The 19,021-nt window shown below is 37.9% G+C and overlaps 3 protein-coding genes across 3 annotated transcripts in view; 1 reads left to right on the top strand and 2 right to left on the bottom strand.

The window, feature by feature from the left end:
• The window catches only part of LOC129769036 (uncharacterized), a 148,129-nt gene that overhangs the window by 25,159 nt on the left and 103,949 nt on the right, over positions 1-19,021 (top strand). The gene's annotated exons all lie outside the window — the stretch shown is intronic.
• On the bottom strand, positions 8,381-9,201 carry LOC129769039 (uncharacterized). The gene is made up of 3 exons (XM_055771045.1): positions 8,967-9,201; positions 8,864-8,889; positions 8,381-8,807 (listed from the first exon to the last, which is right to left on the bottom strand). The coding sequence occupies exons 1-3, from the start codon at positions 9,047-9,049 to the stop codon at positions 8,494-8,496; spliced, it is 423 nt and encodes a 140-aa protein (XP_055627020.1). The 5' UTR covers positions 9,050-9,201; the 3' UTR covers positions 8,381-8,493.
• On the bottom strand, positions 9,419-18,991 carry LOC129769031 (interaptin-like). Its single transcript, XM_055771028.1, has 3 exons — positions 18,722-18,991; positions 10,634-12,235; positions 9,419-10,564 (listed from the first exon to the last, which is right to left on the bottom strand). Exons 1-3 carry the CDS (start codon positions 18,795-18,797, stop codon positions 9,528-9,530), a joined length of 2,715 nt encoding a protein of 904 aa, XP_055627003.1. The 5' UTR covers positions 18,798-18,991; the 3' UTR covers positions 9,419-9,527.

The raw sequence follows: 19,021 nt of genomic DNA, 5'->3' as shown, positions 1-19,021 counted from the left end.
CTCAAAACATTAATGCAATGGCGTCAGTTTGATGCAATGATTGCCATGCTAGAGACATCAGCGAGTCAGTAATTTGGTCGCGTCCACAGCTCAATCCGAAACTAAGACATGTAAGACTTTAAACTTCTTCAGTTCTTTCGTCTCCAACCTTCAAAAAGGCTTTTGGAAAACTTTACTTTTCCTCGTATCACTCCCATTGCCTTGAGGAAGGCATTCGATCCCTCACCGTCCAGCTCGCCCAGCAACGATGTTGTTCAGTCGGTGTCCTCACGAAAAATGAAAGTTAGCCTCAGCGAGAGCCACTGTTTATACCCTAGACACATATTCCCCTTCGTTCTACTTCTTTTCCTTCTTCTTCTTTTTGTTTCAAAGAGGTTTTAAACTTTCCAGTTCATTCGCCTCTAACATCTTTTCCTTTGTTTACGGAGACTTTAAACCTTACGATTACCCCTTCGTTGCTCGTCGATAAGTTGCCCGTTATTGACAGCTCTGTTCGGGAAAGCACACATATGGACAGAACAAATGTATGGGCAAATGGAAACGCTAATAGTTTTCATTAATTTTATCCATTTACACACCATGGGATTTTAATGTATAGCATATCAAACAAATCTTAGAGAATTTCCGGTTGGTATGTAAATCGCAAAAATCCGTTCGCGGCGAAAATAGTTATTAACGTTAACTTTATTTCATAAAAACGTGACCTATTTTCTGATTTGGCACCCTTAATGAAAGACGTAGTTCTACGTCAAAAAAAAAAATCTCGCGTGTAGAAGTCTACATGCGGTTGAGCATAGTCGTTAAGTTTTAGAATTTGTTTTATGTAGAAAATCATCTATCTTTATGAAAAATATGCATTGTTTGTTTATTTGTGATCGATATCTCATGTGCCGAGATAACGATTAGTTCGATGAAGATTATATAATTGATGAAAACATTGAGAACCGATATATGGCAGCATCTATGAAAATGAATGTAAATTTTTCAAACATCATGGTATTACACATTGATTTGATGGACGCTGACGCTGATGAAGCGAATAATTTTGGTTAGCTTTAGGAATTAAATGAACTTGAGACGGACAATATACAGGGTGGGCCATTTAAAGTGGAAGGATTTGTTTATGCAATAGCAAAGTAAAGAAGTGGAATTTTAAATTTATTTTTTTTGAAATTCATTTATTTTGGTCCAAGGAGATTTGTTCTAACTACTTTTTGATTATGATATCTCGTAAATGACCAGAGGCGGTCACGTCATTGACCGCAAAATGTGCCCTTTTTTCGGCATTTTTCATCACTTTGCCCAATGTTTCGGCCGATATGGGAGCAATTTCTTGTCGGATATTATCTTTCAGCGCAGCCAGGGTCCTTGGTTTACAAGTGTATACCTTGGATTTTAAATATCCCCATAAAAAAAAAGTCAGGAGGCGTCAAATCAGGTGATCTCGGTGGCCAGTCATAATCGCCGTTTTTCGATATTAATCTTCCGGGGAACATTTCGCGCAATAATTTGGTCGTGGCAGCCGCTGTATGGCATGTAGCGCCGTCCTGTTGGAACCAGTAATTGTCCAATTCATTTTCACGAACAAATGGCAATAAAAAATCGGTTATCATTGACTTTATTTTTATTTTTCCACGCACGTTTAGTTAACACAATTGAGAAGTTATTTTGAATGTACAGCTGAACAATTTCAGCGCGTTGTTTAGGTGTGTATTGTCCATGGTTAAAATTGTACTGAAATGACGCTTCCAACGCGGTATGACATTTGTTAATCTGACATCTCTGTCAAAAGTTATGGGGTTGCCAGATGCTTCCACTTTAAATGGCCCACCCTGTATATATTTTTTTATAAAAGAGTTATTTCTCTTTTCGAACCAAATAACGTCAATCTCTTTTAATTTTTAGTGTCTTTGGAGCATGAGGGTTCCTTATTACCTTATTAATCATATGATTTAAAGTCTCCGTTAGCGAAGAAAAGAAGAAGAGAGGTTCTATTGGAAAACTGCGAAATGAATTCGTTAACTAAATTATTTTCCGCTACATTGTTGTTACTGCCAGGGGAGGATGTGGTATCCTGAATTTAGAGTGTAGCTCTACAAGTGAAAGGTAATCAAAGGGAGTTCTGTTCAACCTTTCAATGAAGATAGACGTGTCTGGAAGTGTAGGAGTTTTACGTGAAATAGATTCCAGTAGTTATGGAATAGCACAGTATGTACCCCAAATCTAGCGTGGTGCGCCTTCTCGACTCGAGGAATCCGAGATAGAATGGTCACTAGCCGGCGCAATCATAAGCTCGTGTAGAGTTGTCATGAGCGGTACAACCTTTGGCTCTTGTTGAATGATCAGTGGACTGCACAACCTCCGGCCCGTGTATCTGTAAAGAGTGTGTGTATTTATTGCCGCGAATAAGTAAAAGTTTATAGATCGGATATAGAGATTGTACTAAATATTATTATCAGCGTTATGAACAAAATGAACTCGTTTGTTATTGTCATCAATATAATGAGGGCAGTGTGTTTCAATCTGATAGAATTCATTTACACTGAAATAAAATATTCGTTACTCGTGAATATTTGTTGATATTCTAAGACACTGGTAATGAAGATGTTGAAATCTCGCGTAACTTTTGAAAAGATCCAATGTAACATTTTCGTCAACTCGAGAAAAACGAAGTTGAAGACCCAAACATTATTCCGCGAATTGTCTTAAAAGCTTTCGATCTTTATCGCTACTTTCACCACTAACAGTCAAGAATAACTCTGAAAAACCAATTGTAACTGTTGTTCCGTGATTTGAGATTAAAGTTGAAGACTAGGAGCGAAAAATGTTACATTGGACGTTTTGACTACCCGCATTTGCACATTGGACATATTACGTTGCACGATAAGAATTTGAAACTAACTACTAAACAACAATCCAAATAACAGCATTTCATTCTAAAGGCAGATTATTATTGTTATCACTCGTCGAATTGCACTGAAATCGGTAAGAACACCTGTAAGAAACAAAAACTCGAAACGACCGGAGTACGACTTCGTATTGTTTTGACTGCTTTGTTACTTCGGACGTTTCGGGCGTCGGAGGAAAGAAGCGTCCGAAGTAACAACCGGGCGCTTAAAATCCGAATCTGTACATTGGATATTTTTTGTATCGGCGATAAAAATATGAAGACGATAGATACGTGAACGATTGTTTTTGTAATACATTCAATGATTGAAAACGAATAGCGTGCATCCATTAACTCGATTTGTTTACATTTGTTACATAGGACCTTTTCAAAAGTTAGGCGAGAAATGTTATTCGTTATGATAGATGCGTGGATATATTTCCTATCAATTGATGCAAAAACCTTTGCGATCTATTGAGAAATGCTCGAGTTATAAGCGTTCCAAATCTTGCATTTTTTCCTACTTGTTCAGTGCCTAGAATTCCATTTCACCCCCTATATCTTCCGGTTAGACGTAGTCCTACGTCAAAAACATGTTACTTTATCATAGAGAAAACATAAATGAAATAGAAAAGGCAATTTTCGTTTTATAATTTTACTTTCTGAGTGTTTATTCAACCCATTTCCATCTTCGCTTCAAACCCAACGTAACACGATGCTATATGCATCAATGAGAATTTTAATTGGACTAACAGCACCAAATACGATATGTAGAGCATATGGGAAATCAGTTTTTCGAATATTTCTTTACTTTTCCAATTTTTCTCGTCGTATAAACTTTCCTTGGGTGAAAATGAACACAACAAAACAGACAGCTTAAACCAAACGACCCGTTCTCGAGCGGGAACACACCGTGGTTTTCATTTATGAAAATTAAAATAAATCGACACAACTGCTACCATATACAATTTTATACTTACACTTGTGCTAAATTGTTTACGATACATTATTGTTCATTGATATGAAATGTGGAGGCGATCTGGCGTAGTGGTAACATCCATGCCTCTCACGCTGAAGGTCACGAGTTCAATTCTCACTCCCGACATTCTTCCAAAAATGGAAGTAAAAAGTGACGAACCAGCCAAATAAGTTGAAAATCACTATAATACAGATAAAAAAAAAAAAAAAAAAAAAATTCCCCTTTGGCATTCAGAAGCCCGGGGGCAGGTGAAAATTCTGGCTAGGTTCGCCTAGTTAAGAAGTGAGATAAGTCTGCCAAAAAAAAAAATTGATATGAAATATGAAATTTCACGAAGCAATCAACATTAAAGTTCCAAATTTAAATTTTATTTGCTAGAATTAATCGTATCTCTCACCTCACTTTCAGTACAAAAATGCCCCCGACTTGCATATATTTGCAATTCCGATTTCCCCCAGGCACACATTTCGGTAGGAACAAAAGTTCCAGCTACTTTCATGTATTTGCAATGTCGATTTCCCCCGGGCAGCTAGGTTTTGATGTCTCTGTTAGGGACCCGCCGCATGTGTCGTCAATTTCGACCAATCAGAAGTTGGTATTTCCGTTAGGATAGGGGTTGAGATTTTTCAATTGTTCGATAGTTAGTTTCATGACATATATTGTTTTCTTCAATATAAATTTTTTTATGGAGTGCCGAAATCGATTGACGCAAAAATTTCATCAATACATCATGAAATGACTGAGCAATAGGTGTTTGAAATTGGACAATTTTCACGATGTACTCGATTTTCGATTTTCAATTTGTACCCCAATATGTTCCCGAAAGACGTAATCCTACGTTAAAAGTGTGTTAAGACATGATGTTGCAGAAAAAAAAAATCAAAGGTGATTACATTATGATATTCGAAGTCGGCCAAAAAAACAGCACCACAACAATTTCCAAAAGCACTAAACATTTAAACTTCTTCATCGAACTTGTTTCTGTTTAAGCTCAAATAATCTCTATTGGTGTAGCTTAGGGTGCCAATGAAAATAGTCATCTCGAGTTTCAAAAAGTTACCCAATAAAAAATGTTCACCACCTCGAAAAACACCCTATGCAAAATATCAGCTCAATCGGACTTAATGGAGAGTGGCGCAAAGCGGTCAAAGTTTGAGTTTTTTGAAAATCGAAAATCACCGAAGGGGGGAGTAAAGGAAATCGGGGTTTTCGAAAAAAAAAATTGGTGCCAAATGTCTTAAAATGGCATGAAACGTCGAGATCTAGTGTCATCTCGAAAAAAAATTTATGTCAAAAATCGACACTCTGGGACTTTTTTTTTGGTTTTTTTTTCATGCGAAACGGAAAGTATGGTTTAGAGTCATAATAAAAATAGTTATCTCGATTTTTCATTCGGAACTTGCTACGAAATGTTGATTTGCACAATAATATACCCTATGCAAAATATTAGCTCATTCGGACTTCATTTACTGGTGTCACAAACGTTAAAATTTGAGTTTGTTTAAAAAACGAAAAATCACCGAAAATCGAGGTTCTAAAATTGTTTTTTTTTGATGCCAAATGTCTTAAAATTACATTACTCGTGGAGATTTACAGTTATCTCGAAAAATTTTTTTTGTCAAAAAAAAGGTTTTTTTGGCACTTGGTCTGAAAAAATGATTTTTGAAAAAAAATTTTTTTTTGAGATAACTGTAAATCTTAACGTGTCATGCAATTTTAAGACTTTTGGCACCCACATTTTGTTTTAAAAATCCTGATTTCCGCTGATTTTTCGTTTTTCAAAAGAAAATCAAATTTTTGACGTCTGCGACACCAGTAAATGAAGTCCGAATGAGCTAATATTTTGAATATGGTATATTGTTGTGCAAATCAACATTTCGTAGCAAGTTTCGAATGAAAAATCGAGATAACTATTTTTATTGGCACCCTAAACCATACTTTTCGTTTCGCATGCCGAAAAAAAAAGACGGGTGGGTAATGTCGGGGACATAACCGGAGTGACGTAGGACTATACAAAGGGAACAGCTTTTATTAAATATATATTTTAAATATATTGTTTTATTTTCTTCTCCTACGTGAATACCTACCTATCTACCTGAAAAATGGATTAGTTTACCGTTTACTCTTTATGAATATGTTGATGGTTCTGAAAAGAACCTTTGGTGTTGTGTTTTTGTTATCACTCGATATTCCCATCTTGTTCGGTTAAACCTTCCTGTTTAGCTATTGCGTTTGCCACTCGCCACAGCTTTCACAGTTGGAAAATTTCTTCCCATCCAGCTTGTGACATATTTTACAGTAAATTACATTCAATGGCACGTCGCATTACCACCACTCAGTATCGGATTGGAGGTAATTTTAACCTGTAATTGAACATTTGCGATGACAGTGGTACCAGTGTCGACTTTCAATGTGGGGTCATAATTTGGACCCGAACTCTATGTTTACAAAAATGTCCACCTAAATATGTCGCATTACAGGTCCGTCCAATTAGCTAAATGTCGAGATAAATGTAAATTACTGTACTTTCAATCTAGAAGCAATTTAAGAATTGGTGAAAATCAATAAGCTCAGAACAACTGCCAAATTCACATACTCATCATATCCTGGCAAACAAATTATGAAAAAATCAATTTGTGTTTTATTATTATTTTGGATATTGTTTTAGAAAGCATTGAACTGTATTTCCTAAACTCTTTTTTGAAAGGTTTAATGGCCCTGAAAAGCGCCTTGTTTTATGGAATGGTTCCAATTTAGAAAACTTAGTAACCGTGGTTTTGAAAAAAAAAAAACCATTTCGAACGCCCTCGATGCCGCCATGTTCTGGATTTGCCACCAAAGCAGATTGTATAAAGAACAAACTTTTTTCTTCTGCTACCTGATGCCGTTTTGCGATTGCGTTTGCCATTCGCCACTCGCTGCAACTGCCTGTTGTTGTCTTGATGTGTTCTGTTCTGAATGCGGTTTTTCTTATCGTCGCGAGCAGCTTTACCAGCCAACTCGATCACTTCGGCGGCCGAAACTATATAACGCCGGCTAGGTGGACTGGTGCACTGGTACTAACGCGCTCGGCCTAGCTACCCTTGCGGGGAACTCCAGATCAACACGGTTGGAGCGGGAATTTGCCTTTCCCTCCACCTTTCCTCCTTTACCATGTCCAGACATGGCTGCTTGGGTTGGTTTGTTGATGTGTTGTGATGCGAACCGATGTGGTGTACGGTTTGAATGAGAATGATCGTTATGGTGGTGGTGGTGATTTTGTATTATAGAGACATTAAACTTTTTAGTTCATTCGTCTCTAGCCTTGAGAAAGGCCCTTTGAAAACTCTACTCTAACTCCTGCATTACACCTCCGCCCCCATTGCCTTGAGAAAGGCACTCGATCCTTCGCCGTCCAGCTCGTCCAGCAACGATGTTGTCCAGTCGGTGTCCACACAAAGAATGATCGTTACGGAAGGAAGGAAGGAAGGTATTGTATTATAGAGACTTTAAACTTTTGCAGTTCATTCGTCTCTAGCCTTGAGAAAGGCCCTTTGAAAACTCTACTCTATTCTACTCCAGCGCTACCACCTCCACCCTCTTGCCTTGAGAAAGGCATTCGATCCCTCGTCCAGCCCGTCCAGCAACGTGACTGAAAAGGATCGTTACGGCAGCGAAGCGGGGATTTTTAAGCTGACTGGCTGGCTCGAGAATTACGCATGTGTGAGACTGCGACCAATGTTTCGTTCATTTTTTTCTTTTTCTTTTCCAATCATGCTTCATTCTATTTCGCTGCTGCTCTGGTTGCCCGTTTTTGTCGGTACGATTTGAGGAGCACAAAATGGACCAATCAAAAATGGGCACAAAGTGCATTTTGACAATGATTGATATTTCACAATTATTCAATTATTTATCTCAAGAAAAATGAAATGTTATTCGTTATGATAGATGCGTGGATATATTTCCTATCAATTGATGCAAAAACCTTTGCGATCTATTGAGAAATGCTCGAGTTATAAGCGTTCCAAATCTTGCATTTTTCCTACTTGTTCAGTACCTAGATTTCCATTTCACCCCCTATATCTTCCGGTTAGACGTAGTCCTACGTCAAAAACCTAGAGTCACAGAGTGCCGAGTTTTTACAAAAAAATTTTTTTTCGAGATGACACTAGATCTCGACGTTTCATGCCATTTTAAGACATTTGGCATCAAATTTTTTTTTCGAAACCCCCGATTTCCTTTACTCCCCCTTTGGGTGATTTTTCGATTTTCAAAAAACTCAAACTTTGACCGCTTTGCGCCACTCTCCCTTAGATCCGATTGAGCTGGAATTTGGCATAGGGTGTTTTTTCGAGGTGGTGAACATTTTGTATAGGGTAACTTTTTGAAATTTTAGGGTCGATTTTAGTGTAGCTGTATGTAGATGCAAGATTTTTTAAAATTTATTTTAGAAAGTGCAAACATTTGATGAATGCGATATTTTCTACAGTAGAAATATCAATGATTACAATGAGATTATACTATCAATCCTTCATTTTTATTTTATTGTTGTTTTTTGATAGCTCCATATTTACACCTTTTTATTCTTGCGTACAGTCGAAACAATTTATTCAAATGATATAAGAATTTCAAAAAATTCAGATGAGATTCACCAGCTCCACACTATATCGGCGGTTTCTTGTTCGATCTCCCAGAGACGTTCATCTAATAATTTTTCGTACTCTTCCTCTTCGTGTCGGTACGCATTAGCGCCATCAAGAGACTGCTGCCAGTTATTAATCGTGTTGAAAATAGGACGAGAATCATCCTGCGAATAACTGTTACTCCAATAGATTGGTTCGCCCCAGTCCTGAGGTTTCCGCTCGATTACTTGGAATATAGGAGAACTTTGTGTGCCGTATCGAAATATTCGTGGATACATCCCCAAACGTTTCAGTTGATCTTCGTGTCTCCAGAAGATGTCTATAAGCAACCTTTTTAACTTTACTGTTTTAGCTGTTTATCAGTGACAAACTTACCTTCATTGTACCATAAGGGAAGAGCACTGATTAGGGCGCATTTAAGCAGAATTGTCAAGAATAAATACATTTTAAGCATCTTAAGCATGAACCGAACACTTACAAATGTAGCAAACAACTGAGCTGCAGAGCGATACAGTTCGCTTGGACAGGACGATCAGGTAAAAATTTTGCACTAAATTCCATCGAAAAAACAACAAGAAAGGTGCAGAACAAAAGTAGATGAGGAAACGTAAGGGTACCGTCATAAAATGAGCCCTCTCAAATGAGGTTATTTAAATTGTCCAAAATGTCGCTCATTTGAGCGTCGATCCGATGCTGATCTTCTGCACGTGTCGCTTGTTCTACGATCAGAGGCCAAAGATCCCCGAAGATCACTCGAAGAGTGTCTTGCTCTGTTTCGGAAATGTTTCCGAGCCGAAGCTGCTGGATGATGTGAGGAACTAGCTGGAGAATTTCCTGTTGTCGAGTGTCAAAGGCAACATAGTCCGGAGGGTGAGAACCGCTGGGTAGACTTTCGGATTGATCTGGAAGTGTGAGGAAAACAGGCATTGGTTAATGTGGAATTGTTCCGTTTTTATTGATCGTCGTTTATAATATAAAACAAAATAATTCGTCTCTGTTATTATTGTTAAAGATGATCACAACATTGGAAAAATGATTGCTAATCAGCCAGTATAGATTTGGATCGCTCGCTTAAAACATTTTCCTGATCCCCAACTCGATCCACTTCCACAGGTTTCGTTTCAGTGGGGATTGTGGCAGGAAAGGGCTGGATGAATTGACGCTTCGGTTGGTCGCTGTCTTCCGGTGTTGTTTTTGAGATGTCGTTACTGAGAGTGCGATTTTCAGAATTATTTCCCATTTTACCGATGTTTGAAGGGAAAATTTTTGACGGTGAATTATTGAATTGACCCACAGAATTTAGCGGCTTTTTATGTGAAATGACCGTTGCATTATAAAGCTCATAGGGAAACACATGTACAACTTTGGGTTCAAAATCGCCCGAAGATTCTGTGTCATTCTTTTTTTTCACTGTACCAAAAACTTCACTATCTTGGAGTATCTTCGAATTTATGTCAGCGAAATCATCCGCGTCAACCCATTCGGGCAATTCTTGCTCTGGCAACTGTTCCGTGGTATTCAACTCGTCATTATTCTGGTTGTCTTCCTCAAGTTCGTCATAAAGGTTTTCGGTTATCACTGTTGTATCCTGATCGATTGTTTCCAAATCAACGTCTTCTTCTGGTTCACCTTCATCCTCACTGTTCTCTTCCTCAACGACTTCATTCGTCTCGTTCTCAACGTCTAAAGAGGCTTCTTCCATATCATACTCATCCAAAGATCTTCCCTTATCATCTTCTTCATGACCCTTTCCAACACCATAATTGGTTTCAAAGTAACCATCACCTGCGCCCTCACCATTTTTCATCAGCTCCAATGCAGTTACAATCTTATCAGTGTCCTTCAGTTCCTTGTCCACAACCAGGTTCTGCAGGATGTTTATCAATTCCGCGCGGTTAATATCGTCTCCACCGACCAGTTTCATCATCTCATCCTGGTCCATCTGATCAACTAGCTGGCCTATGTCCTCATCGGTGATGTTTTGCCTCAGTTCTTGGAAGCCTTGTGTTTCCACCAGCTGGTTCAATATCTTCATCAACTCAGTCTTCATGTAGCGCAACACATTGGGGTCTACTTCTGTTGAAGGGAAAATAGGAACAATTAAAGTTCATTGATCATACAACCTAAGAAATATACTAAACTTACCTAATATAATCGATGAAGGTTCTTCCTGTCTGGATTCCGGCTCGGAAGGAACTGCGCTGGCTTGTGTCTCAGTGAATGTTTCATTTTCTTCCAGTTCTCGGAGCGCAGCTTCCTCGTCCACCACTGAACTGTTTTCCAGCAGCCAAAGTGGTACGGTTTGCAAAGCGGGAAGCGACTCTGGTCGTTTCACCTGATCTCCCTCCGCTAGATGTTGTTGAGGTTCGACAAGATCAGCGGGATTGCTAACGTCGATCGGTTGGGGAAGCTTTTCCGATTCAAAAACAAAGTGTGGGTCATTGTAGTCAACCACAGAGTCCCCGCTGTCGGTGGCGTCTGATTCTTGTAACGACAGCAACGCTTCTTTGGGCAGATTTGAATCCAGGATTTGTTCCGTAGATTCCTCATCTGTATCATAATCCGTCGGCATTGGATCAACAGATTCATTGAACTTTGTTGAAATATTCACTACTGACTCCACAATAGTTTCAGCAGACGCTGGAAACACTTCGGGCATGACATTCTCTGTTATCACATAATCCAGCGTCGCCGGTTCTTCGTCAACATCATTCTCTATCAAGATACTATCGGAACGATCCTGGGTTGCTGGTTTAGGGCTGGCTTCTTGTAGCGTTGTTGTTGAGACTCCATAGTGTTTCTGGAAATAATCTAATTCTGGTTCCTCAATATCTTGAGATTCGTTCCCTTCGAGCGATGGGAATATTTCAGGCAATTGTGATGAAACTGGCACCAATGTCGGTTCGAGAGAGGAGTCATTTTTGTTACTGCCAGATGTGATTGAGCCTTCAATCGACTCCTGCTTTTCATTTGACGCCTGCGAGGTCTCCTGAACAACACTGGCACCATCATCCGTCTCCGTTTTGAACTCATCCTGTTCAGGATCTTCAAGAATCACCCAGAATTCTTCGACTCTACCCGAGTCAAGTGGTTTCTCATCCTCGTCCACAATGTCGTATTTGTCATTGAAGTCGGCTATTGTGTCTCCCTCTTGCTTCTGGAAGATACCCGCAAGCAAATCCTCGAGCGTCCAACTATCCCGCCCGGCCACCTTTGGTCCCACCAAATTTCGATAGAGTTCCTCTTCCTTCTCAACCAAATCGACCGACAATTCTCTTATGTCATATTTAAGCACAGACAGCTTGTCACGGATTTCGAGCCCACTTCCAATCTCGCCCAAATCGATCGCATTCAGTACGCGCTGGATCACCGGAATCAACAGGCGGTAGTCGTTCACGTAGTATTCCTTTTGCAGCAGCTCCAGCATCGATTGACCGTCGTTATATATGCCCAGCGTGGATACCTCTTCGAAGCCATCGACGTCGCGCAGGAGCATTCGCAGTTGTGTTTGGAAGACGTCATCCTGCAGCTCCTGGATGAATTTGTCCAGATGATTCTGGTGGGCGACATGGGGCCGACGGTAGGTTTCGACAGCTTGTATGAGGTAGTACAGTTCGAGCAAACGTTGGGAGTTTTCTTTGGAGAGGAGCGGTGCTGGTGGTTGGTCCCATGAATCCAACGCCGGTTGGACTAGATTTTGTCGGTTTTGGAACCGGAGGTAGTTTTGTTGGAGCTGATCAAGGTGCTCTAAATGGAAGAAAAATTAAACAGTGAACAATCCGTTGTAGCTGAGTTTCAAAATGACTTGATCAATTTATGAGATTTTATTGTGTATTTAGTTTATTTAGTAGAAGTCCTAAAGGCTTCTAAAAAGCTTTTAAAATTCTGAAAACTTTCATTCTGTTGCGTTTCGCATATTAAAGAGTCTCGCGTTGCCGTATCCAGTGGATTGCAAGTAGATGTGAATTCGATCTACAACATCTACAAATAAATATGTGTGTGTTAGGAGTGTTTCCGACGAGTGTTATCTCGGATTTAGCGGAAACACGGGTGTATGGCAAAAATTCAGTTATGGGATATAATTAATCCTTACTGTAAGCCTCCAGATGACTACTCATCCCCTGAATATGACTTTATGGATCCATAATATGTGGCGTTGAAATTTTTTTAAAGCTGTCGTGTACTTCTGCACCAGAACGTAATATAGTTAATTTGATTAAGGTGTAAACAAACCATATTTTTATTGCAAAAAAAAAATTAAATAATTTTGTACTGGAGAACCCCATTTGCGGGATGTTTTGTTGCATTATGATAGTCAACGTTAACGTTTTTAAAGCTTACGAAAAATATGTTCCATTGGTAAGCATGTGTGAAAAGTAGTTTGAGCGATTCAGAAACAATGAGTCTTATTTGGATAAAAAAGAACACTGAAGGCCGCCGAATTCAAGGCACACATTTAGAAGCACTTATCTTCTGAAACGATCACTGTTGAACAGAACCGACTACAATTAATACATTTGAACAGAGCTCTGAAGGAAAACCATGCAGAATTGGAGAATACAAGAAGCCAATTTTATAGCATGGCAACGCGAGACCACATGTTCATGGATCTGTCAAGGATTAAAATAAAATAAAAAGAATGAGTAGATTGGGAAGTTCTATCTCACCCAACATATTTGCCAGAGATTGCTCTCTCAGATTACAATTTGTTCCGATGAATGACGTCGTACACTTTTTGAAGAATGGTTTCGATCTCATGAAAAATCGAAGATTGGCTTGATAACTGACTCGTTTCAGAACAACTGAACTTCTATCATCGTGGAATTTTTATATTGCAAAGAAGATAAGCCAAGGTTTTGGCTTCCGTTAGAGTATACTTTGAATGAAGTAGGCGTAAGTTTTGTGTTTCGAATTTATCAAAGATAAAATCCGTAAAGTCAAACCTGTACACCTAATATTCAGAGGATGGCTCAATGCTGGAAGAGATGTACCTAATTTGAAGTGGATTGTGCTAAATTTATAGTGTGATAGAATAATGATCGGTTGTGTGATCACAATAAATGTGATCAATGAATAAATGTACACATCTAGAATTGATTATCCATACCAGTCAGTAATTGGTCATGTATAGTATTCAAAGATGTGACTACTTTACTGCCGAAGCGACGTTGGAAAAACACAAATAGTTCAGCGAGCTCTAATTCAAAACGGATGGTAATTTTCGTAAAATAAACGTGATTGATACCTGAATATGGGTACCGCAAACCCTCAAGCGCATCGATGATAGATCAACATTCATTTGACAGAAGGATTTCAGTTCCAGGCCTTTTGGAAGGTCTACAGCACGATAGATACAATACGGTAGCGCGACTTATGAGAAAGGCCTTTCAGCCATCTTGGATTTTGTATGTAAACAATCTGCAATATTTTTTGCTTCTTGTGTGTGGAATTGTTTTGGTGGCAATAAGAGCATTCAAAAGTTGAAAGGTAAGTCTTTTACGATTAAAGTTAGGTTTGCAATATACTCTATCTTATTATATGTTTCAGCTCGAGAGAATAAATCGACTCTCGGTATCGGCTGATGGAGATGATTTTCCCGCGTTTTGCAGTTAGAGACGTCGGTTAATCGTTCGATAGATGCAAATAATCGAATATCTGTAATTTTATTCGAGGAGTTTTGTATCGAATAATGAAAAATCAAAATATGAATACATCGAATAATTATCAAAGTAATCGCGATTAATGAAAAAGGGAACCATTTTTTCTAAAAATTCAGTGCAAAATTTCTTGTAGCGTGTTTTTAGGGTCTTTTTTGATGAGAATAATGTACCTTCTAGATAGTTAATAGAGGATTTCTAGAAACTTCCTGCGACTTGTTTTTTTGTCGATATTGTTCCCGAAGCCCGAAGCTGTAACTGTAAAAATAACCATAAGCTACCGATTAATTTATAGTTTACAGTTTACAATTCTTTCGCAAGTGTAATTCTTTCACAAGTGTGTATATGTGTGGCTATTGTATTTAGTGAACAACTATACGAATGTCAAACATTTGTACATTACTTTTGCACGTATGAATCTAACGACAAATAATGTATGAATCTGTTCAATCCGGTGACAAAAAGGACTAAAATCAAATAATAATAGTCCGAAAATGATTTTATGCATTTTATTTAATAAGTATTCCACCCCACTGACATTAATTTATACATTTCATTGAACAATATTCTAAAATAGCAAAAAAGTTACTCCTGTACTCGTGTTGGTGTCTCAGACCGAAAGTGATGAAAAAGTGATACACGTCCCCTTCGTACCAACTCATACGATACGCTAAACGATGACGAACAACGAATGACGAAACTAGAGAAAATCGCAATGTCGTAGTGTTGATATTTTCTGAGAAATGAACGAATTATTGATTTCTCGGTCTCTCAGACCTATGCGCGAGTAAAGAAGTGTTAACCGTCATGGTGTTTCGTCAAAATCCATCGAATATGCTGAACCATTTACGATTGAAGCATAAAAATGATTGCCTGGTGGTGGAATTCAGGGCCTGCAGGAGTAAAATGAAGACTTGAAGAAGGTAGCCTCAGCTCTCGTTCTAAAATAGTATTCCAATTCAGAGTGCCATGGAAAATATACTATACTAGTGGTCAATGGTTCTATAAATATACTTCTTTTGAACAAGTAGCTATAGGGACCAAGTAGAAATATTCAAACAAATCAGTTATTTCAACAACATTCGAAGAATAGTTAATTTTGAATAGAAAAAAAATTATGTTGGTGTAATAAAAACATTGTGCATCATTCTCATGGTGTGCTCTTCATTCAATTGTCCTCAAAAAATCATGAAATGGCAAATTTATCAATATACTGGAAATACCGTTTCATTCAAAAACCATTATTCTGCACCATGTTTATTACAAAATTATGTTTAATGTAACTTTTAAAATTATGACATATTTTTTATCATGAATGTCTGTTCTTTTTGATTACAAGAAATAAATATTCGGTCGATTTATCGAATACTGAAAGACAATTATTCGAATGAATCGAATAAACGAAAAATTTAGACATCTCTTTTTGCAGTCAAATCCCTTTCCACAGTCCTCTGTATATTTATACCGTTTCCCCTCGCGCACTTATTGACGACACGGTCACACCTTTATTCCACACATCTTGGTCTACAGTAGACTGGAAGATTTTAGATTTAAAAAAGGCCAATCCGAAGGCCAATACACAAATTTCTGCATTACTCGAGAATTATTCAAACAAACGAAACTAAATTAAGTATATGGAGGTTTTAGGGTACAATAAATGATTCTATGGTGGTTAAATACTCCACCCCTCCTCTCTAAGGGGAGCTGTCATACAAATGAAAGACAAATTTCTGCATAACTCGAAAACTAATCAATCAAATGGAGCCAAATTCGGCCTGTGAAGATTTAAGGGTGCGCGGAACGAGAAGAGGGAAGGGGGCTGTCTTTATTCTATCATATTTTCAGTATCAAACATTTATTCCGTGTAACGGAGGAATACACTCGACAAAAAAATTAGTGGAACAAAGTGCGAAGTCGGAAATTTTAAGTGATTTCTGACATGCTGTAACTTCGTGAAAAATCAACGCATATCGATGCGATATGCATCATTTTGAAGCTACAACTTTCAAGTATTAGAATATTTTACGTACATATTTTTATCTTGGTGTGTAAGTGTAGTGGGCAACAATATCGGGAGGAAATGAACAATCGATTTCTTTTTTTAGGTACAAATGTTTTGTTTTTTGTAGGTACAAATATTGTAAGGAGTGATGATACTAACTCATATTCATACGTATTTCCACACATACACGCACTCTTTTCCCACAAACTCATAAAGACGAAAGTTACGAATCGTTCATTCTGAGAGTCGCGTAGGATTTTGTACTTCTGATACGATTTGCGATGAAATGCTCCTCTAATTTACTCCAAACTTTGAAAAATCTTCTAGAAAAAACCTAAACGGCTTAACGTATCAATATGAAACGTTCACAGATGTTTAGGGAATACACTAGACTAAAAATTTGCCTGGAAACATTAGAACTTATTTGCAGAATTACAGTAAATTTTGAAAAGCACTCTAAAAATCCTGTTTTTGGCATATTTTTTAAATCGATGCAAAAAATTTAAATAATTTTTTTATCGTCAAAGTAATAAATTATTCATGTACAGAATTTATTAGAGTTTTCAAAACTGCCTTTCGGTTTGCGGTGCGATGGTTGTTTATTGACTCATTCATTATCAAAGACGAAGGGGTAATTTTTCATTCAAACTGAAACATCTCTGTGTGGGAAGGTTCTACAGGAACGTTCTAGGAACCAAATGAAAGCTGGTTGATAAGGTTAATTGGATTTGCTATTGAGTTGGTTAGCAAAAAATTGTGTTAGTCCAGAATATTCTTGAAAAAACAAAGAAAAATCGATTTTTCATTTCCTCCCGATATTGTAGCCCACTACACTTACACACGCCCAGATAAAAAATATGTACGTAAAATATATAAAGTATATAAAGTTGTAGCTTCAAAATGATGCGCATCGCATCGATATGCGTTGATTTTTAACGAAGTCACGGCATGTCAAAAATCACTTAAAATTTCCGACTTCGCACTCTGTTCCGCTAATTTTTTTGCCAGTGTATATTAACTGCAACTGGTTGAAAAATCTTGAACGAGAATTGTGTCTTAAAATAATCTGATATTATAAAGATGAGTTTTGATAGAAGTGCTAGGAATTTTATAGTAAAAGGTAAATTTCAACGGGGTTGATTAGAAGATCAATCAATGAAAAGTTCTGCGATTGGACTCATGAACACGCGCTGAGTACGAAAACGTGAATGTGATAACGAAAAATAAATTTTGGGCGGGACGGGACGAAGGAGCCCAATTTGGCTCCATTTGCTTGATAGTTTTCGAGTTATGCAAAAAATTGTGTTTCATTTAAAGAAGAAAGAAGAAAGGTGGACTTCCTTCGAGTCATCCGAAGTAGACATATGCCGGTAGTTCTATTCAAATAAAAATAGCAATGAATTATGTTTTAAATCATAACAAATTCACGGTAAATAAAACCATTTATCTGTGTTTCAATTCAATTCTTAGTTCTGTGCCTCTATTACAAAACCTCCCATGTTTAGGGATACCATATGGTCGCAGTCGAAAATCAGGACACCTATCACAGTTACGATTATGAGCAAACCATTGTAATTTTTTGAGATATAAAAAAAAACACGTGAAATTTATTTATTCAACATATTTCTTGGACGATCCATGTGGTGAACATGCTCCGGAGAAGATTGCTTCTGTTTTTTTTACGAGCACAGGATTTTTTTTTGCGGTTTCAGAGTTATCAAACATCAAATGCAATAGTACCGAAGCACAAGCCACGGATATGAAACGCAAGAGCTCCTTCTGCAACCCAAATTTTCTGAGTAGCTGGATTTCTTCACCACATAGTTCAGCATGGATTTGGAAGCGAATGCCAATCGAATATTCTGGCAATGTTTTGGTATTCTTCTTCTTCTTCTTTTTGACTTTAAGAGGGTTTAAACCTTTCAGTTCATTCGCCTCTAATGTTTTGATATTTGAATATGCTTTCCCTAATCAGATCTACCTGTAATGTTTCATTGTTTCAATTCTCATGAAAATCAGGACAAAGGCTAGATTGTGAAAAATAAATCGGATGCCCCAAACAGATCTCAAAATCAGGACATGTCGTGCTGAATCAGGACAGATGGTAACCCTACCCATGTTTGGCAGAATGTTATTATGCGCCTTGAACTGAAACTTGTTGCAGTCTATTTGTTTGTATTCTTCCAATTTCAAAAATGTGTGTAATTCACAATGAAATGTACATGTATCAGAGGACTTTTTGAAAATATCGGTGATTGAATGGTAATTTTTTACAGCAAGGGCCAATAAAGCAAATAAATCCTCACGATAGTGGCATGTGATTTATATTAATTCGAACTCACTTTCATGATTTACGTATTATGATAGATGAATTTCTCACTCAGTGTTATATGAACAATATATAATAATTTTTGAGATTTGATAATCAAAGAGTATGGCTAACGCTACTTTGGTTTGATCTCAAGAAACAATTGGAGCTCAGCTTAGCCAATATACTTGACTGCCTTGTTTAGCAGTTCACGATAATCACATGTGTTTCTATTTTAATTCAATTACGAAGTAACGGACACTTACCTGATCGCTGTACAATTGTGTACCCGCAGCCATTGCCGAGCATCGCCGCCAAGAGCAACCAACAAACGGATGCCATCGATATGAATGGCACAGTCTATGTCTCTTCAGTAAAAAAAAATCACGATTTGTACACAACTCACTGCTAACCGGACACCAATTGATAATGATCACACGGGGCAGATAAATGCGAGCATCCTTATTCTTCGAACCGACAAACGAAAATGGCTCTCCCGTTTTCTACACGATCACTCGTTACGTTGAATAGATCACGAACAACAGGTAACAGGCTCTATTGGCTGA

The sequence above is a fragment of the Toxorhynchites rutilus genome, chromosome 2 (assembly GCF_029784135.1).
Source record: "Toxorhynchites rutilus septentrionalis strain SRP chromosome 2, ASM2978413v1, whole genome shotgun sequence".
In the NCBI taxonomy this organism is placed as follows: Eukaryota; Metazoa; Arthropoda; class Insecta; order Diptera; family Culicidae; genus Toxorhynchites; species Toxorhynchites rutilus.
This window is presented reverse-complemented; position numbering and strand designations above follow the sequence as displayed.